This window comes from Tupaia chinensis, unplaced genomic scaffold (assembly GCF_000334495.1).
Source record: "Tupaia chinensis unplaced genomic scaffold, TupChi_1.0 Scaffold000028_1, whole genome shotgun sequence".
NCBI classification, from domain to species: Eukaryota; Metazoa; Chordata; class Mammalia; order Scandentia; family Tupaiidae; genus Tupaia; species Tupaia belangeri.
The window spans coordinates 5056557-5074590 of NW_006159458.1; the positions used below are offsets into that span (position 1 = coordinate 5056557).

The following is an 18034-nucleotide window of genomic DNA, read 5'->3' on the forward strand; positions in this document are numbered from 1 at the left end:
GCCACTGACTCTCAGACCACCATCTTTAACCTTTATCTTTCCAAAACTTCAGATTCAATTATTCAAGTGCCTCTGAGTTATCTCCCTCAACCAGGGTATCACAAACCTGTTAGTGAAAGTGGACTCATGTCCTCCTCCCATACTCCCTACTCTAATTGTAGGTACCACTCTCTGCCCAGTCACTCAAGCCAAACCCTGAGGGTCACTCCTAATATGACTTCTCTCTCACACCACACGATAAATTGGTCACCTATCCTATAGAACCCACTTCTGAAATATTTATCAGATCTCCACTTTTCATCTTTCTTGTTACTGCTCTAGGGTATTTTATCTTGACAATATCTATATCCTCCCTACTGGTGTCCTGCCTCCAGCATCACTCCCCTTTAATCTATTCTCAATAGTGTCATCAGAATAAATGTCCTACAATGCCAAACTGACACTGCTTAAAACCCTGGCATGCTATGCTCCCTCATTGCCACTAGCAAATTAAAAATCTCTTGGTGAGTCAAAGTCCCTATGAGGAGGCGCCTTCTTGCCTTTCATTTTAGGATCCAAGGTAGCCAAACCACTTGCAGATCCCCTGACACCCTGTGCCCTGGTTTCCAACATCCTCTTCCTAGAAAGTTACCTGGTTTTTGTTTGTTTGTTTAGATTTTTGTCATAGGGCACATGTGCTCACCAGAGAGAGACAGAAAGAAAGGAAAAGTGAGAAATCCCCCCCAGGGGGTTGGGTATGCCTCAATCCCTTCTCCTCCATTCTACTCTTGGGATTTAGGGCATGCATGCCTGACATGTCATGTCTGGGACTCGACCATGCAGTCAGCCATGTGGAGACTCAGCCGCCTTAACTTCCACACACCTCCTGAACACCACTTGCTCCTTTTTGTCTGACTTTTGCTTTCCCACTTTCTCCTCAAGGTTCTGCCTAGAAGTTGGACCTCTAGAAAGTCTGCCAAGGTACTTTTCCTATGGGTGCACATAACACCCCATATGAACCCTTGTTACAATGTCCATCTCTCTGGAGGCTGCAGTAGAAAAACAGAGAAGAAAACATACATTGGGGAATCATCAGCATAAAGTTGATATTAAAGTCATGAGCCCAGATGACATCATCTATTGAGAAAAAGTAGATAAAGAAAAGGGCAAGAGCATGTTCTGAAAGGCTCAAATATTGACAGGCATTATTCATAAGGCTTTGCATATAGTTCTGGCAAAGACTGGCCTCTGTAAATTGTTAATGAACACAGAACCAATTCGGGGACTACCCATTATTAGAAATTAAGTTATATAAACATGTATCTATGATAGATTAATTAGATTTTTAAAATAGAGGTAATAAATACTCAAAGGCCATCACTTCCTGGTTATTTTATTATATTTTACTACTATCCATGTTCTTGAGGTTAGTTATAGTTACTGTATTTTCTCAACTCTATTTTCAGCAATGCTGCATTGGTAGCTTGACTTAGTCATGTTGGGAGTATTTACACTATGGAAATTGGCAAGTGTTACAAATTAGGACTTGGTTTATTATTTTGTTGATCATTAGACCCAAGACCCAAGAAAGTGATAGGGCCAGCAGTGGCATGGTGGTTAAGCTGGGCTGGATCCCACATGGCCAACTGTGTAGTTCAATCCCAGATCTAGTGTCTTAAAAAACATGCTAGGTGCATGCATATGTGTGCCCAAACTCCCTAGAGGAGAATGGAGGAGAAGGGATTGTGGTGTGGCCATCCTCTCTGGGAGGACTTCCTCACTTCCTCTCTCTCTCTTTCTGTCTTTATCCAGTAAGTGCTCGTGCCCTCTAGCAAAAAATAATTAATTAGTTAATTAAAAAAAGAAAGTGATAGATAAAATATTAATTGTGCAGATTAGACTTAAAAGTGTGTCACATCTGTAGTCGTTGCATTGTGAATAGCACAAAAAAAACTGAGGAAATACTTTTCCAGTATGTAAGAAATATGTTTGATTTAGTGGAGAAATTGCTTGTATCACTGATGAAGGAATGAGGCTCTAACAAATGTCATCATTTTGACTATCACCTTAATCATTAACATAAGGAAAAAAATCATTAACATAAGGGAAAAGATTAACTAACATTCACATTAAGATTATACCTGTGCATTAATTGCAATCAGAGGTTGGCAAGTGATAAGAGTTTTACAAAAAATCAATGAAAGCATTCCATGAGAATCAAATGGCTATATGGAATGTTCAGAATTAATGTACATTTTATTACTACATATAAATGTGTTTTGTTACCGATCCTTTATCATAGTAAAATGTATAGTAAACCACACACACATTTTTCGCAGAGGATCAGTTAAACATTTACCAGCACACTACAGTTTACCTCTAAATCTAACTAATGTACACATGGTACCCTATTCCATATCAAATTATTGTATTATTGTTTGTTTATGGGAAGTAACTAAAATATTCAAAGCAAATTTATGATTGGTATTTTAAAATGTTGCTAAGTTATGTCATTTGGGTTCCAGGAAAATTAAAATGGATGTGTCAAATATCATAAAATCTAGAGAGGCTGACAATTATAGTTTCTCTTTATTTGCCTGGATTTTTGTTTGGTCATTGATATTTTTTCCTTCCTACATAAATGTTGAGCAGCATAGGCACCTTAGAAAAAGAACAGGGGTCCAGTAGGTGACATGGTAGTTAGGGTACTGTACTCTTACATGGCAGGCCACAGTTTGAGTCCTGGGCCCGGTGTCCTGAAAATCACACTGGGAACATGTGCGTGCATGCCCAAAATCTCTGAAGGAGAGTGGAAACAGGACAGCAGTGTGGCCATCCACTCTGGGTGAAGATTTCTCACTTATCCTTTCTCTGTTTCTGTCTCTCTATCTCTATCTCTCTTCTGGCTTGCTTGCATTCTTCCTTTATTTGAAGGGTTATTTCTTTATTCCGTGAGTGAGAGAAACAGAGGGGAAAAACAGACAGACATCACCCTGAACAAGCTCCTGACACCACGATAAACCTGTCAGCCTGGATCATGGGCACACACATGCCCAGCATACTTAGGGAAGTCTCTAGACATGAACCAGCAACTTTTCCACATGGGTCTGCATTACAGAATATCACATTTTCCACATGCACCACTGTCCAGTTTCTGTCTTGTCTGTCTTTCTTTCTTTTTCTTTCTTTCTTTCTCTTATTTTAATATTATTTCTTTCTTTTCCTCTTTCTTTATTCTTCTTTTTTCTTTCTTTCACTTAATATTTATTTAATTTTATTTTTTATTATTATTATTTAATTTGACCAGAAAGAGAAAGTGAGAGGGAAAGTGAGAAAGCAAGCTACCATGTCCAGGACTGGAACTGCAGCTGACCATATGGGAATCTAGTGCCTTAACTACCACATCACCTGCCAGTCCCTGTCTTGGCTTTCTGAAGAGAAGTACCTACTGATCAATCAAAATCTGGATCTATTTAAATACCTAGACTTTCATGAGGCAATATGATACCATGAACCACACATGACTATTTAAATTAGTGAGAATTAAATGAAACTTGAAATTCAGTACTTTAGTTAAAACACATCCTCAATGGTCACATGAAACTAGTGGTAGCCATATTGGGTAGGACAGATTATAGAGCATTTCCACCACCACGAAAAATTCTGTTGGACAGCATTAATCTAGCAACATATTCTACAATAGTTAACTCAGTCATCAAACTTATTTTTTTAAGCTAAAAATTTCAATAAAATACTTTGTTCTTCTGGAGAAAACAAACTACCAAAATAATCATGTATTTGGAGATATTTAGTATTCAGAGTGGTGACTGGCACTTCCTGGGCATCTCCTATGTGCCAGACATAATACTGACTATCCTCACAGCAGATGTATAGCTTCCTGACTCTCTAAGTGAGGAGGACACTGTGGTTTGGAGTTTTTCACCTTGCCTTTCATGTCTAGGCAAACATGGAGTAGAAAACTTTAACTTTGTGCTCAGAATTTCCAAAACCCATGTTCTTTCTAGCACCATGAACCACTCTTCTTGAAACAAACTATAGATGGTGAAGAGAAATGGTCAGTTTTTGTCTGGATACTTGGGAGGCCATCGTGCATAGAGGTAATAAACATTATGGGCATTAGGCCAGCTTGGTGGCTCAGTTGGCAGCAAACTGAACGTCAGTACTGGAAGCCACATGGCTACCTGCAGGCTCAGATCACAGGTCAGCCTTGAAACACATAGGGAGTGTGTGCAGGTGCCCTGGATCCTGAGAGGCTGAGGACCTGGGAAAGGAGACCATGACCTGATGAATCCCTTTCAAGGGTATTCTCTGTCTCCCCCCAGCCCCACCACGTGTGCTCATGTGCTCTTTATCATGAATAAAAAATAAACCTAAAAATAGTAAAGATTCCTGGTATTGACTCTGCAGTCCAGAAGCAGCTTCGAACCCTGGCCCTGCCATTTTCTAGTTGTGTAATGTGGACAAATTACTTAATCCTGCATCTCAGTGTCCTCCTTTTCTGAATGGCCTCACCACAGTACCTATCTCCAACGGCTGTTGAGCAGTTAGTTGAGTTAATATCTGTAAAACCCTGCACAGAGTAACTGCTATGAAGTCCTTGCTATTGTTATGCAGATAGCTGGCATAAAGAAGAAATGTCCGAACGTCTTCCCTGGCCAGCTGGCAAAGTTCGAAGCTTAGTCCAGCCATGTCCTTTCTTTAAGATCTAACAAGGTTCTGATTTAATGACAAAGCACGGACTGACAGGATTTCCCCCATTTATGTATAAATGTGGAACTGTGTGACCTCTCAGAAGAGCTGTCTGCATAGCTTGATTTAAACGCATGAGGTCGTGACCTGCATTGCCTATTTCCAACTAGTACGTGCAATAAAGCAACTCTTACTCTACCTCATTAACAGAAAATCACGTTGACAGGTCTGACTTTCTGTTTTATTATTATTCGCTTTTATTAGTAAAGGAAAGGGTAATCGAAAGCAATAGGTTTACCTCTTGAACTTAAAACATGTTACATCATCAATTTTTTTCAAACCTCGTATTTTCTATGATACCCATAATTTGAACCAGGCAGCTCCAATTGTGAAAACAGTAGCTACCATCTATTATCCACTTACTATGCAGTGGGCATTCTCCATGCATTGATGCAGACCCACACAACTGTCATCAGAGGAAGGCTGCTCTCTCTGTCACGCTTGACAAAGTAGACTCACTAATAATTTGCCCAGGTCATATAGCCAGTCTGGGAAAAACAGCATTTAAAAAAAAAAGTTTATTTATTTATTTTGTCCATGAGCAAGAAAGACACAGAGGGAAGAGGGAGAGAGAAAGATAGTATCCTCAACAGGGTCTTCACAGCACGATCCACCCCCAGTCCCTACCAGCCCTGGATCATGGGTACATATTCAGAGAAGTCTCTGGATGTGAATCTGGAACCTTCTCATGTGGGTCAGCCTCACAGCACGTTGTGATACCCCCATACCACCATCTGGTAAGACAAGACACAGAGGGAAGAGGGAGAAAAAAGTATCCTCAACAGGGTCTTCACAGCACGATCCACCCCCAGTCCCTACCAGCCCTGGATCATGGGTACATATTCAGAGAAGTCTCTGGATGTGAATCTGGAACCTTCTCATGTGGGTCAGCCTCACAGCACGTTGTGATACCCCCATACCACCATCTGGTCCCCAGAAAACAGCATGAGAACCTAGGTCCTCTTAATCTTAAAGCCCAGGACCATATAACTCTGCCACCACATGTAGTATATAAAATAAGATGAAACAAGGACAGAAACGTGCAATCTGTCTATTTCATTATCGTTAGTACATCTGAAGCAGAATTTCTAACACAATAAAACCATCGGTTGCAGAAAATCTTATCCAGAAACACAGCAAGCTCAGAATTGTGACAGCTGGTCACGACTGATGGGCTGTGGAGCAGCGAGGAAGGCAGACCCAGGCCCGTGTGTGTATGCGCATCTGACTTTGCAGGCCCTTGAGAGGAAAGCCAGTACTGCTTTCTGCATACATAATTGAGGGCACAGGAACTTCATTTTTGTAAGTGGAAAAACCAGGAGTTGGTTTGGGGATGAAACTCAAGTGGTCCTGGCCCTACTTCCAGCCTATGAGGAGCATGACTGACCACCCCAAGGAGAGTTCTTCCACCTCACAGCATATCGTGCAGACTGGTCCCGGCCGCCCACACCTTGCTGCTGCTCTTTCGTCTGCGCTGACCCCTCACTTCTTGTCTCCTCTGTGCCTACCAGCTTGGCATTCTGATGGATTGGCTTCGCCGGCTCTCAACCTCCCACTTTGTTCCTGAGTCTGAGGCTTGACTCCTACATCTTGGCATGGGCCTCATTTCTTTCTGCACTCCTGGGTAACCGCACTCTTTGGCTCAGCCCCAGGACCCCCTTCCATGAGCCACTCAGCCCAACAGACCTATAAACACAGCTTGTGTGCCAAACTCTGTGCCCCCCTCTCTGCTTCTGGTCTGTGAGAGCCATGCCCTGGGTGTCACCTTATCAACCTATGGTCTTCAAGCACCTGTGGGACTCAACTGGCCTGGCTCCATCCCCGGAAGTCTCCGCCTGGTTGATCCACACTGTGAAAGGAGTGAGGGAGAAATGCCAAGTTGCCAAAGCCATTAGGAAGCACAGTGGTGAGGTGACCGCCTTCTGGCACTGAACATGTCCATCTTGGCAACAATGACCAGCAAGCCCAGAGGCACAGCCCCTCCTCCCCAACAGAACTTCCCATCAGTTCATGAAAGACCTGGCTGGGCTACTGGTGTTGCAGAGTGTCATTGTCAGGAGGTGAAAATCTATGCTCTGGAGGTTATGGGTCACTGTGATGAGTTGTCTTCTTTCTGGAAACCATTCCAGCCTGCTCTGGAGCAGAGGAAATCGGCTAAGCTCAGCCCTTATCTTATCCAAATCTTTCCCTTAACCTATTCAAATCCCTTCCTTATAGGAATCTGTGAGGACAGTGGCCAAGCAGCAACTAGAGTCAGGATAAAGGTCAAGGGGTTGGAAGAGAGCAGGAACTACTTTTTTCTTTTCTTTTTCTTTCTTTCTTTCTCTCTTTCTTTCTTTCTTTCTTTCTCTCTTTCTTTCTTTCTTTCTTTCTTTCTTTTTTTCTGCCATAGGGAGCATGCACTTGCTGGAAAGAAACAGAGTTAGTGAGAGGGAAAATAAAAACTCACTCCCCTGGGGGGATGGCCACATTGCAATCCCTTCTCCTCTACCCTCCTCCTGGGATTTTTGGCACATGTGCATATGTACCTAATGTGATTTTCTTTTTATTTTATTTTCTTCTTTATTATTTATTTATTGAGAGAGAGAGAGATTTTTGTTATAGGGCGCGTGCACTTGCCAGAGAGACAGAAAGCGAGAGATCCCCCCCCGGGGGTGGATGGCCATGCTGCAATCCCTTCTCCATTCTCCTCTATGGATTTAGGGCACACATGCACACATGCCTGGTGTGAGTTTAAAATGCTAGCTCCGGGACTTGAACCACGGTCGACTACGTGAGAGTCCAGCCGCGAAACCATTATAGTCCCCAGGTGTGATGTAAGACGTTGGGTCCAGGGTTTGAACTGTAGTTGGTCATGAGGGAGTCCAGAGTCATAGCCACTGTGCTACCTGCTGGCCCTGAGCAGGAACTTCTTATGGGAGACTACTGAGGTTGGGGAACTCAGGGAAGCAAACCAAGTTGTAATCCATAAGGCAAAGTCAGATTCAAACACAAAAGCCAGGAGGAGAGAAACTCAAACTAAGCATGGGAGGAGGCCGTCTCACCAGGGTGGGTCAGGAGCGTGTCAGGTGAAACTGTATACACCAGGAAATGTGGGTGTTGAAGGGGCATTCCACCAATGACAGGGAGGGACAGCAAATTGGAGGAATGGTGGAATGAAGGTCTAGATGGCCCTGACAGCAGGGCAGACAGCATTCTTCTCACCAGTCTTCCTGTCCAGTAGTCTTTTGATTAACGGGGGACAAAGCTGAGGCTCCCTTTTGCTGGGCTTTGCCATTTATTATGTGACAAAGACAAGTTATCTAGAATCTCTGAACCTGAGTTTGTCCATCCATACAGTGAAGTTAATAGTCCCTAGTTCCAAGACTTGTGAGAACTAAAACCTTAGAGATCAGCCGTCTGCCCCATTCTACTGCGCTCTCCTACCTCTATCCTCCCTAATCTACTCCAAAACCCAACATCACCCCATTGCTCACCCCCTAATCTTCTGACCCTAAAGCAATTATATCCTACATAAATGTGACTAGAAATAGGTGAAGAGCTAAATCCTAGCTGCATTCAGGTGGGAACCATGTGAGGGAGTTGCTCCCTTCAACCCAAATGCCAGGGCAGAAGGTCTAACTATAGACACTGAACAACCAGAGGACGGAGGCTGCTACGTAAGAGGAAAGACGATCATTTCCCAGAGAATGTGCAGCTGCAATCTGCATTCCACAGGAAGAAGAGCAAACGCTGTTAAATTTCCTCCCTAAGCAGATTTCTGCAATTATTAGAACTTAAAAATATGGGTGTTAGAGACCATGGCAGTAAGGAGATGATTGTGTGCAAGTGCAGATGGAAAGACTGAACATTTTCAGAAACTGGACTTCAATGCCCTAATGCAATAAAGAGACATTGCCCACTCAGATGGCGTAAGAGAGGGGAAAAAAAGAGCCACTGATGAAAAAAGGAAAAGGACATGAACAAGCCACTCCCTCGAGTTGCACCACCATAGAGATAGTGCCAACCCAGTGTTCATTCTCTCCTTCCTCCTTACTCAAAGAACTCCTGTCTTGTTGGGGAGCCTTTTATAGAAAACTGTCATTCTAGTCCCTGTGCAATGTGATTGGACAATAAGGTATAAGCAGAAGTCACTGAGTAGAATTTACCAAAAAAAAAAAAAGCTTTTCTTTTTAAAGAGAGATTTTTGCTATAGGGTACATGCACCCGCCGGAGAGACAAAGAGACAGAAATCAAGAAACCACGTTGCCTTCTCCTCCATTCTCCTCTCGGGATCTTCATGCACGCACATTCGCCCAGTGTGAGTTTTAAGCCACTGAGTCCAGGACTCAAACCATGGTCGACTACGTGGGAGTCCAGCGACATAACTATTACGCCATCTGCTGGTTCCCAAAAAAAGGTTCCTAAAGGGCACATACTTGGTTGGCACCCCTTTCTTCTCTGTAGGAGTTCCAGCAGCCATCTCACAATCAAGAGGCAACCTTGAAGATAGAAGCTGGTGGAGAATGAAGCAGAAAAGCAGGGACATTGATGACACTGTAGCTACTTGACATGATCTCTGGACTCCTTACCTTCAGAATTTTTTATGTGACCAAAAAACATATTCTTAATTTGTTTATTTTAGTTCATGTGCAGTTCTTTTTGCTTCTTTTTTTTTTTCAGTTTTGATTTTTAGTTTTTGCTATAGGGTACATTCTTTTGCCAGAGAGAGATGGAAAGAGATAGAGACAGAGAGAGAAGAGAAATTAAGAAATCACCCCTTCCCCAGAGGGCATGACCACACTGCAGTCCCTTCTCCTCCATTCTCCTCTTGGGATTTTAGGCACACATGTACACATATCTGGGGTGATTTTCAAGTCACCAGGTCTGGAACTAGAACCAAGTAGTCAGCCATGTGGGATCTAGCATCTTAATCTCCATGCCACCCGCCGGCCCCAGATACAGTTCTTAACTGATACAGATAGCTCACATTTCCATCAGTTTCCTTATAAATGATTATTATACATCAATATCAGAACTATATTACTTTTTTGACAATTACAATGTATGAATTCTTGTAATAGTTCTCCTTCGAAGTTAAGTCCTCCTTAACTAGTCTTTGCATTGCCTTTATAAAGTAACAGACTGCATTATAGTGAGATCTCTGTACTGTGGGGACACTAGGTGACAACTGATTCTAGGACCTTAAGAACTCCTAATGGGTGGGTGAGATAAGTTGCTGTTTAGTGCATCTTATTCCTGTTTGAGTGTGCTTCACACCTAAACATGTCTCTTCTGGAGGATTTTCCAAGACTTTTCATCTGCAGTAACAAAAGAAGCACAGAGGTTACAAAGCTCCCTCTTCGTGCATGATCTTTGGGATCCATTACCCAGTTGGCCCGGGAGAATCCAGAGAAAGAGTAGGAATCACTACGTGGAAATCCTAGGTTTGTAGGATGGGGTCTGTCATCCCTCCACTCCTTTTCTGGTCTCATTCTGGATCAGCCTCGATCAGTATGAGAAAAAGTGCACAGGCACCAGGAGGGAGCAAGCAGATACTAGGAGAAAAGATCGGGGAATCCTCCTGTACTGGCCTTAGGCTTGGCACTTCCCTAGTTGTTCTTTTCTATGTCAAGAATTGCAGGGACTTTGAGAACACATTTAATTCGGTAGCCTGCTTGGATGTTAGTGATAATCCCCTAAATGCAAAAACAAAAAAGCAGGAATAAAATGTCTTTCTTGTACTTAACAGCATCTGCTCCTTGGTGCCATGCAAAGACTAAGACATGTATAAACTTCTTGAGCCATGCTACATAAATATAAAACGTGATTCATGTGTATGTTTACAACCACAAGGACACATTAATTGGTAGTCTCCGGAAAGACTCAAGTTCTTTTACAAATTAAAAGGGGATTCTTGTGATGCTTCCACTAATTTGTTGAGCATACAACTAGAAAATCTCCCCTTCTATTCTGGGATTTTTCAGTCTGGGACCTCCAGCAAATAACATCATCAATATTTTAAGATCCTATTTGGTTTCTGGCAGTAGCAGTGGGATCTTCCTTCCTCTTAATATCTACTCAAGGCCAGCAGGTGGCATGGTAGTTAAGGTGTCAGATCTCATATGGCTGACTGAAGTTCAAGTCCCAGACCCAGCAGCTTGAGGGACATGCTGGGCATGTGTGTGTATGCCCAAAATCCTAGGAGGAGAATAAAGGAGAAGGGAATGATGAGTGGCCATCCTCCCTGTGGAATGATTTCTCACTTTCCCTCTCTTTGTCTCTCTTCAGTGAGTGCTTGTGCCCTATGGCAAAAACATAAATAAAACAAAACAAAACAAAAATCCTTCTCTGAGAGCAGGTGCATGTGCCAAAAGAAGGAATTTCAAGGAAATTGTTAGCACAGCCTCATCCAACCCATCCCATACCCCTCAGTCCTAGGCCTTGATTTTAGTAGCAACTCCAAACTTTTTTAGTTTTTTAATGGATTCTGTTTAATGAGCTACATCCTCTTCTTTTGATGTCAAATGAACACAGAACAGCTACAAATTCTTGTCTACTGTCCAGAACAGAGGTAGGAGGTTCCAACTCCTGAGCAGATTTGGGACTTGTAAGAACATTAGACATAGTAAGTTTGGCTCCATCCTGCGTCCTGAAACACCCTAGAGTCACCTCTCCAGAAGAGCAGAAGGTTTGAAGGATCCAAAAGAGGTAGAAAAACTCTATTCCCCATGGAAACTTTAATCCTCTCAGAACAGTTCTGTTCTGTTCTGGACTTTGCAAGCAAATAGGATAAGACCTCCCAAAGTCACCAATTGAATATAATGAGTGTAAGGCTTAGGATACTTGGGCAGGGGGGAAAACTGGGCTGAGAATTCCCATTCATTAGATTCTCCATAGATAGTGATTTCTTTATTTAACCAAAGAAAAGCAATGGAACCAGCTTCCCCCTCACCTATTAAAAGGAGAAAGATGGATGTCTTTAATTGAAAGCAAGACATCACAAAATTCTTTAATGAGAAGCTCAAAGGGGCTTTGAGCTCTTCTTGTACCTTCTTGGCTTGCAGCAGGATGGCATTAAACCTTCCCGAAAAGATAAGACTCGATCTATTCTTAAATATATCCAAAGAGGACATTCCAGTTTCTGCTCATTTGTTAGGGGAGTTTTTCTTTCCCCTTCTAACCACACCACAGGCAAACTTTTCCTATCACTAACCGGAAGCCTTTCCATTAGAGCTGGCTTGGTTTGCTCAGTGGAGGTGATGAACAACCAGTCACTATCAGCTTTTTCCAAACTACATTTCATTCATCCACCACTGTTAAATTATAACAACTGATTAGCATATTTGGATTTAAATCAATATATTTGAAGTATTAGATGCCAAATGACTGATCTAGAAGGCAAAGGAATATCACCCATCTTTTAATTTTTTTTGAAGTTTATTTTATTTATATTTTTCCATGAATCTGGACCCAACCAAGTCTTGACACCACTATCCACCCCCAGCCTTCAGCCAGCTCAGCTCATGGGCAAGTGCGTGCCGAGCATACTCAGAAAAGTACTGAGTATTTCCTTGCAGGCTTCAGGGAAGTTTTCAGACTTCAGGGGAACATTCCCACGTGAAACTGCCTTTTAGAGTGTCACATTTTACCCCTTTACCATCATCTGGTCCTTAAGACCTAGCTTTTTTGTCATACTTTTTTTTTTTTTTTTAAGTTTGCTATAGAGCACATGCATGAGAGAGAGAGAGAGAATGGCCCCACCACAGTCTCTTCTCCTCCCTTCTCTCAGGATTTTAGGCACACACATACATGTGCCCAGTGTGTTTTTCAAACCATGCAGTCGAACTGCATAGTCGGCCATGTGGGATCCAGCTACCTTAACTATCATGCCATAGGCTGGTCCCTTTTTTCTTTCACTGCCATTATTTCCAATGCTAACATCTCTCCCTTCACCATCTCTCTTGTGAAATCCCACACATAGATTCTCTCTCACACACACGTACACAACAAATGTGTACACTTGCACTAGTAAACAGAAGAACACACTGAAGTTCTTAGCCTTATCCTTCACTATTCACATTGAGGGAGTACTAGTTAACGTCATGCACCCCAGAGCACACCGTTTGGGCTTAAGTCCTGGTTCTGGAACCTTGAACACATTTGCTGATCTCACTTTTTTCATCTGTTGGTTGGAAACTGTAACAGCACCTGCCTTACAGAGATGTGGAAAGGATTAATGAGCTAAGACGTGAAACGCTCTTAGAATGGTGTCTGGTTCTGTGGCTGTAAATGCTTTGTAGTTGTGAACCATTGTTATACCCCTCTGCAGTAAAGGAGCATTCTGTGCCAATATTCCAGAAGTCACCAGTCTGAGAAAGACAAGGAATACGACTCAATTTGAAGGGACGTTAGTAGTGAGAAGAGCCGCCAGGATAAAAGATTAATGAGAAAAGTCAAAAAAGCAAACAGTTGCTAGAACTAAACTAAAGAGAAAGGGCAAAAGCAGGTATTTACTTGACAAAAGATATGTAGAGAAGGAGAGAAAGAAAAAAAAGAAACAAGAATAAAAAGGTGGGCGTGAAAAAGAAAAAAAAAAGGAAAAAGAGGACCAAGAATAGTAAAGGTGATCAAAAATTGGACCAGAGCCCATTTCCAACTTGAGAAAGCTATTAGGAAAGAAAAGGAGTGAAAGAGAAAACAAAAATGCTGGTCTCAGAAACAGGGACGGTTGTGGCAGAAATGATGGGGGAGGGGACGAAACAAGTGACACAGAACCGGCTTCATTTGCAGCCCCAGCCGGCTCCCTCTGAATTATGCGGTGTTTACCGGCTCCCTTCACCCACCCATGATCCTCCAGGCTCGTTCCTGGTCCTCCTGTGTCAACTTGCTTTCGATTCCGGAGCACTCTGGGTCCCTAAGGCTCGCCTTGGCTAGATGTCTGCCTGTGTCTCGTCTGCTCTGCTGACACCGCCGAGACGCAGTGAGCCAGTCTGTATTTCATTCTTACTATACGGTCATCATTTTCCAGTGAAACTTAGCTCTGGAGCAAACATTTACACTCCCTTCCTACTCCAAACATCCAGAAAACTATAAGGGGAGCTAGTATTTTAATAGTACTACCCCAAGAGCATCCCCCCCCCTTTTTTTTTTGGTCAGTTGAGAACAAGAGGGAAAAAATGATACAGTACCACAAGGAATATGCCATTTTTAGGGTTCCAGCGTGCCTTTCCCATCAATGGGAATTAATCACCTAACCTCTTGAAAACTGTCAGAGTCGAATCGAGGCTTGAAATAAAACCAGCATTTAAAATACTTTTTCAGTAATATTTAAATACTGCAAATACTGCAAAATGCGTCCCCCTCTTTGAGGAAGTCGAGAGACCTTAAAGGGCCCTCTAGGTAGAGGAATTAAACGGACCGCGAGCGACTCCTCACGCCAGGGTGAGCCCAGGCCACCACCGCCGCCGCCCGAGTCACGAAGCCAGACGCGGTGCGCGTCTCCGCCCAGAGCTCGGGAGACTGCAGCAGCGCAGGCGGCGGCCGCCGGGGCCGGGCGGCTCCTGGAGGCGGGGAGGAGACGCGACTACCGCAGACACGTGACCTGCCAGCCGCCGCTTCCCGCGACCCAGATCCGTCCCCGGAACCGTGGCCGGCGGGGCGGCCGGGGGACACGTAGCGACCGCCCCAGTCCTTGCTGCGCCCTGGTGCATGCACATTCTGCCTTCTTCTCCTGGTTCATATGCCTCTGGCAATAATGTTTCGAAGATCATCGGGGAGAATATAAATATTACTCTCGGAACAGGAAAAACCCTGGTCTTAAATTTATATCATAAAGATCAATAATACTGTATTTGCCCTCCACCCCACCCCAGCAGACTCGAGCAGCGGCAGCAGTGGGGCTGGAGACCTGGGAGTCCCCTAGGACTCGCCTTCCCCGGCCCCAGAGGCCCCTTGCGCCAGCTGCGCAGGGCGGCGTGGGCAGCGCGCATCTCCGGGCACCTCCCGGTAACTCTCACTAGCAGTGAGTCATGCTCCCGGGAAGGCTCCGGGGAAAGGTAGCTCGGCTCGTGCTGGCCTGTGCTTCCCAGCGCTGAGCGCCGCGGTTGCAGGGAGGGCGAGCGCGCGCGCGCACGGCTTCCCCGTGCAGTGATGTGGCAGCAGCGGCAGGTCGGATCACGTTGCTGGCCCTGTGCTGGTACCCGTTTGAGACAGGATTAAGGAGGGAGGCTTTGGAGGTGCCAGCGGTAGTAAACGTGGGCTCTGCACACTCCCAGCGTCGCTTATCGCACGGGGGATGGGAATGGGGGTGGGGGAGGAGGGGAAAAATCACGTAGCGCCACCCGAGGCGCAGTGGGGTGGCAGAGTTTAGCGGGCGAGTGATAAATGCTGCATTGCTTCTCCGCGGTAGCCCCTCTTGGGTCACCCTCCCTCACCATTCTACCCCCACTCCTTCCCCCGCTCCCAGACGCGTTCCTCTGGGAGCACTCGAGGCCCCAAACGTCGTCATCAGCTGCTGTGATTAGTGGCACCGCAATTCCGGCTGCTGCGGGAAGTTTAGGTGGCCAAGGGACACGGTGTCGTCCAAAGACACTTGGATTGCGACATGCTAACCCAGTGACTATATTTTCATTTATCTTAAATCCTTCAGGGAGTATGTTTCAAATTGCCCCTTTTCGGAGCAACCTCTAACCAGCGCCAAGGGGTCCCCCCAGGCCCTGAGCGGTGAGCAAACAAGTCTCAAAATTTTCCTTCGGGACTGAAGTTTACCCACCGCGAATTCCCTTTCCTTTCGCTGGTCCAAACCAACAGCACATCGGTGGAAAGCAAAAAGCTACGTTCACGTTCTTGCACCGTAATGACGGGCGAGCGGAGGGAGTCGCATTTCCGAGTCAAGGAAGCCCGGTTGCCCCGCACCCCTGCACCCCGTCTCCCTCCCCCGGCTGGCGGCAGTAACGCCTTAGGGAAGATGAATAGCTTGGCCCGAGTTGTTTTTCCTTTCCGGTTGCCCTGATCAGGTGTCCCCGCCCCCCCCCGCCGCTAGCCTTCCCTCACCGCCTTTTCCCGACGCCCCCTCCTGGCCCGGCCCCTCCTCCCCCGCCCCCCTCCGGGCTGGACCGCGGATGGTACGTTCCGCACGTGAGCTGGGTGCTGGTCTGGCCGGCGACGCGCGTGCCCTGTGGCCAAACACTGCCCGGAGTGAGAGCAAACTACCAGCGCAGTGGGGCCGGCGCAAGTGTGCGTGTGCATGTGTGTGCGTGTGTGTGCGAGAGGGCGAGCGAGCGCGGTGTGGGGGGACCAACTGCTTCACACTTTCAACACTGCACTGAAGAGGGAGAGCGAGAGAGAGAGACTGGAGACGCACAGATCCCCCCAAGATCTCCTAAGGCTACCGTCCCACAGATTAGAGAACAGAGCCCCAAAAATCGAAAGAGAGGAAACGGACAGCGGTTGAACATGGACGAAGGAATTCCTCATTTGCAAGAGAGACAGTTACTGGAACATAGAGATTTTATAGGGTAAGGTGCACGCACCCTTACGAATATCGGTCTAGGCTTCTGTTTGATTTTTTTTTTTTTCCTTCTCCAGAAAGTGATATGGAGCGGGCGAGGGCAGAGCCCCTCCCGGAATGGGTGCCTGATGCTGATTTCTGTTTTGCAGACTGGACTATTCCTCTTTGTATTTGTGTAAACCCAAAAGAAGCATGAAGCGAGACGACAGCAAGGTAAGTGTAAGTTTCCGATGTTTCCCATAACCTGCCTGGATAGTTAATTAGGGCCATTGATTTCACAGTGAAGCTCAGCCGGCAAATATATTCGGGCCCCTAAGCTTCCCCAACTGTGAATTTTAAGTGGCTTGCTGGATACTCTCAGGGGGATATTAACCATCATACCTGAATTTAAATTGCATTTCCGAACAGTCCAGAGGAAAGAGATTTCTTGGGCATAGTTTATCACATAGTACGTTTTATTTGGGAGTGGGGGTGTAAACCCAGTAACTGAATGCTTTAGCTTTTTGTTTTTCTCTTCCACAACTCTCCTATAATTAAGGACACCTACAAATTGCCGCACAGATTAATAGAAAAGAAGAGAAGAGACCGAATTAATGAATGCATTGCTCAGCTGAAAGATTTACTGCCTGAACATCTGAAATTGACAGTAAGATGCACATTTTCATTCTTTGCTGCTCTCCAAGGGCGTGTTAATAGCCTGGTACGACTCCCAGAGATATAAGAATAAATGTAAATATTGGATGCCTGACTTACAACTTGTGCTATAGTGTGCAGTTTCCCACCAACTCAGAGTAGGTGCTCCTACTAAAGGCAAGAAATCATTTATAACCTGACTTGTGGAAAGCTCAAGAAGTATTAAGAATAGTACTTTTTTCATAGCGTTTCCTTAAGTTGCTTGTGCTGAATGAATGGAAAGCCAGTCAAGCCAAATGTGTTGTGAAGTAACCAAGTGCCCCCTTTTCTTTTGCACCACTGCAGACCCTGGGGCACCTGGAGAAAGCTGTAGTCTTGGAATTAACTTTGAAACACTTAAAAGCTTTAACAGCCTTAACGGAGCAGCAGCATCAGAAGATAATTGCTTTACAGAATGGTAAGTCAGTTCAGGGAGGCCAACCTACCCTGATGAAGCCGGGCAGCCCACAGAGGACCAGTGTTAAAACCCCCACCTTCTTCCGTGGGCCCACAGGCTCACTCATTTGTTAAATGGCTTATATTTTCTCTTTATTGGAGAGTGCCTATTTCCCAAAGCATCCTAGAAGCTCTCAGCAGAACTCGGAGGAATCAGATTTTTATTTAAAGTGGCGGTTGCGCCCTCTCTCCTTAGGTTTTTCTGCTGGGAAGAGAGCGCCCCCCCTGCTCCCCACCTCCGCCACCCCCCCTTCTCTCAGCACCCGGTGGATTATATCACTCGATTACGGAGGAAAAACCGAGATCACTTTAGTCAATGCAGGGCCCACGTGATAAGCAGATGTTTTAACGTCGGTATTTTTCTTCTTGCCTCCATTCCTCTGTCCCCCACCCCCACGCCCTTCCTCCTCTTAGGGGAGCGATCTCTGAAATCGCCCATTCAGTCCGACTTGGATGCGTTCCACTCGGGATTTCAAACATGCGCCAAAGAAGTCTTGCAATACCTCTCCCGGTTTGAGAGCTGGACACCCAGGGAGCCGCGGTGTGTCCAGCTGATCAACCACTTGCACGCCGTGGCTACTAAGTTCTTGCCCACCCCCCAGCTGTTGACTCAACAGGTCCCTCTGAGCAAAGGCACGGGCGCCCCCTCGGCAGCCCCCCCCGCCG

The 18034-nt window shown here is 45.3% G+C and overlaps 2 protein-coding genes across 2 annotated transcripts in view; one reads left to right on the top strand and one right to left on the bottom strand.

The window, feature by feature from the left end:
* The window catches only part of SSPN (sarcospan), a 138202-nt gene that overhangs the window by 119560 nt on the left and 608 nt on the right, over nucleotides 1–18034 (bottom strand). The window lies entirely within an intron of this gene.
* On the top strand, nucleotides 15860–18034 carry BHLHE41 (basic helix-loop-helix family member e41; the record flags this gene model as incomplete). The annotated part of the gene is given in 5 exon segments (XM_014587261.2): nucleotides 15860–16247; nucleotides 16390–16453; nucleotides 16779–16886; nucleotides 17219–17330; nucleotides 17783–18034. Coding segments are annotated over 5 exon segments (598 nt in total), but the record flags the coding sequence as incomplete, so codon positions are not given.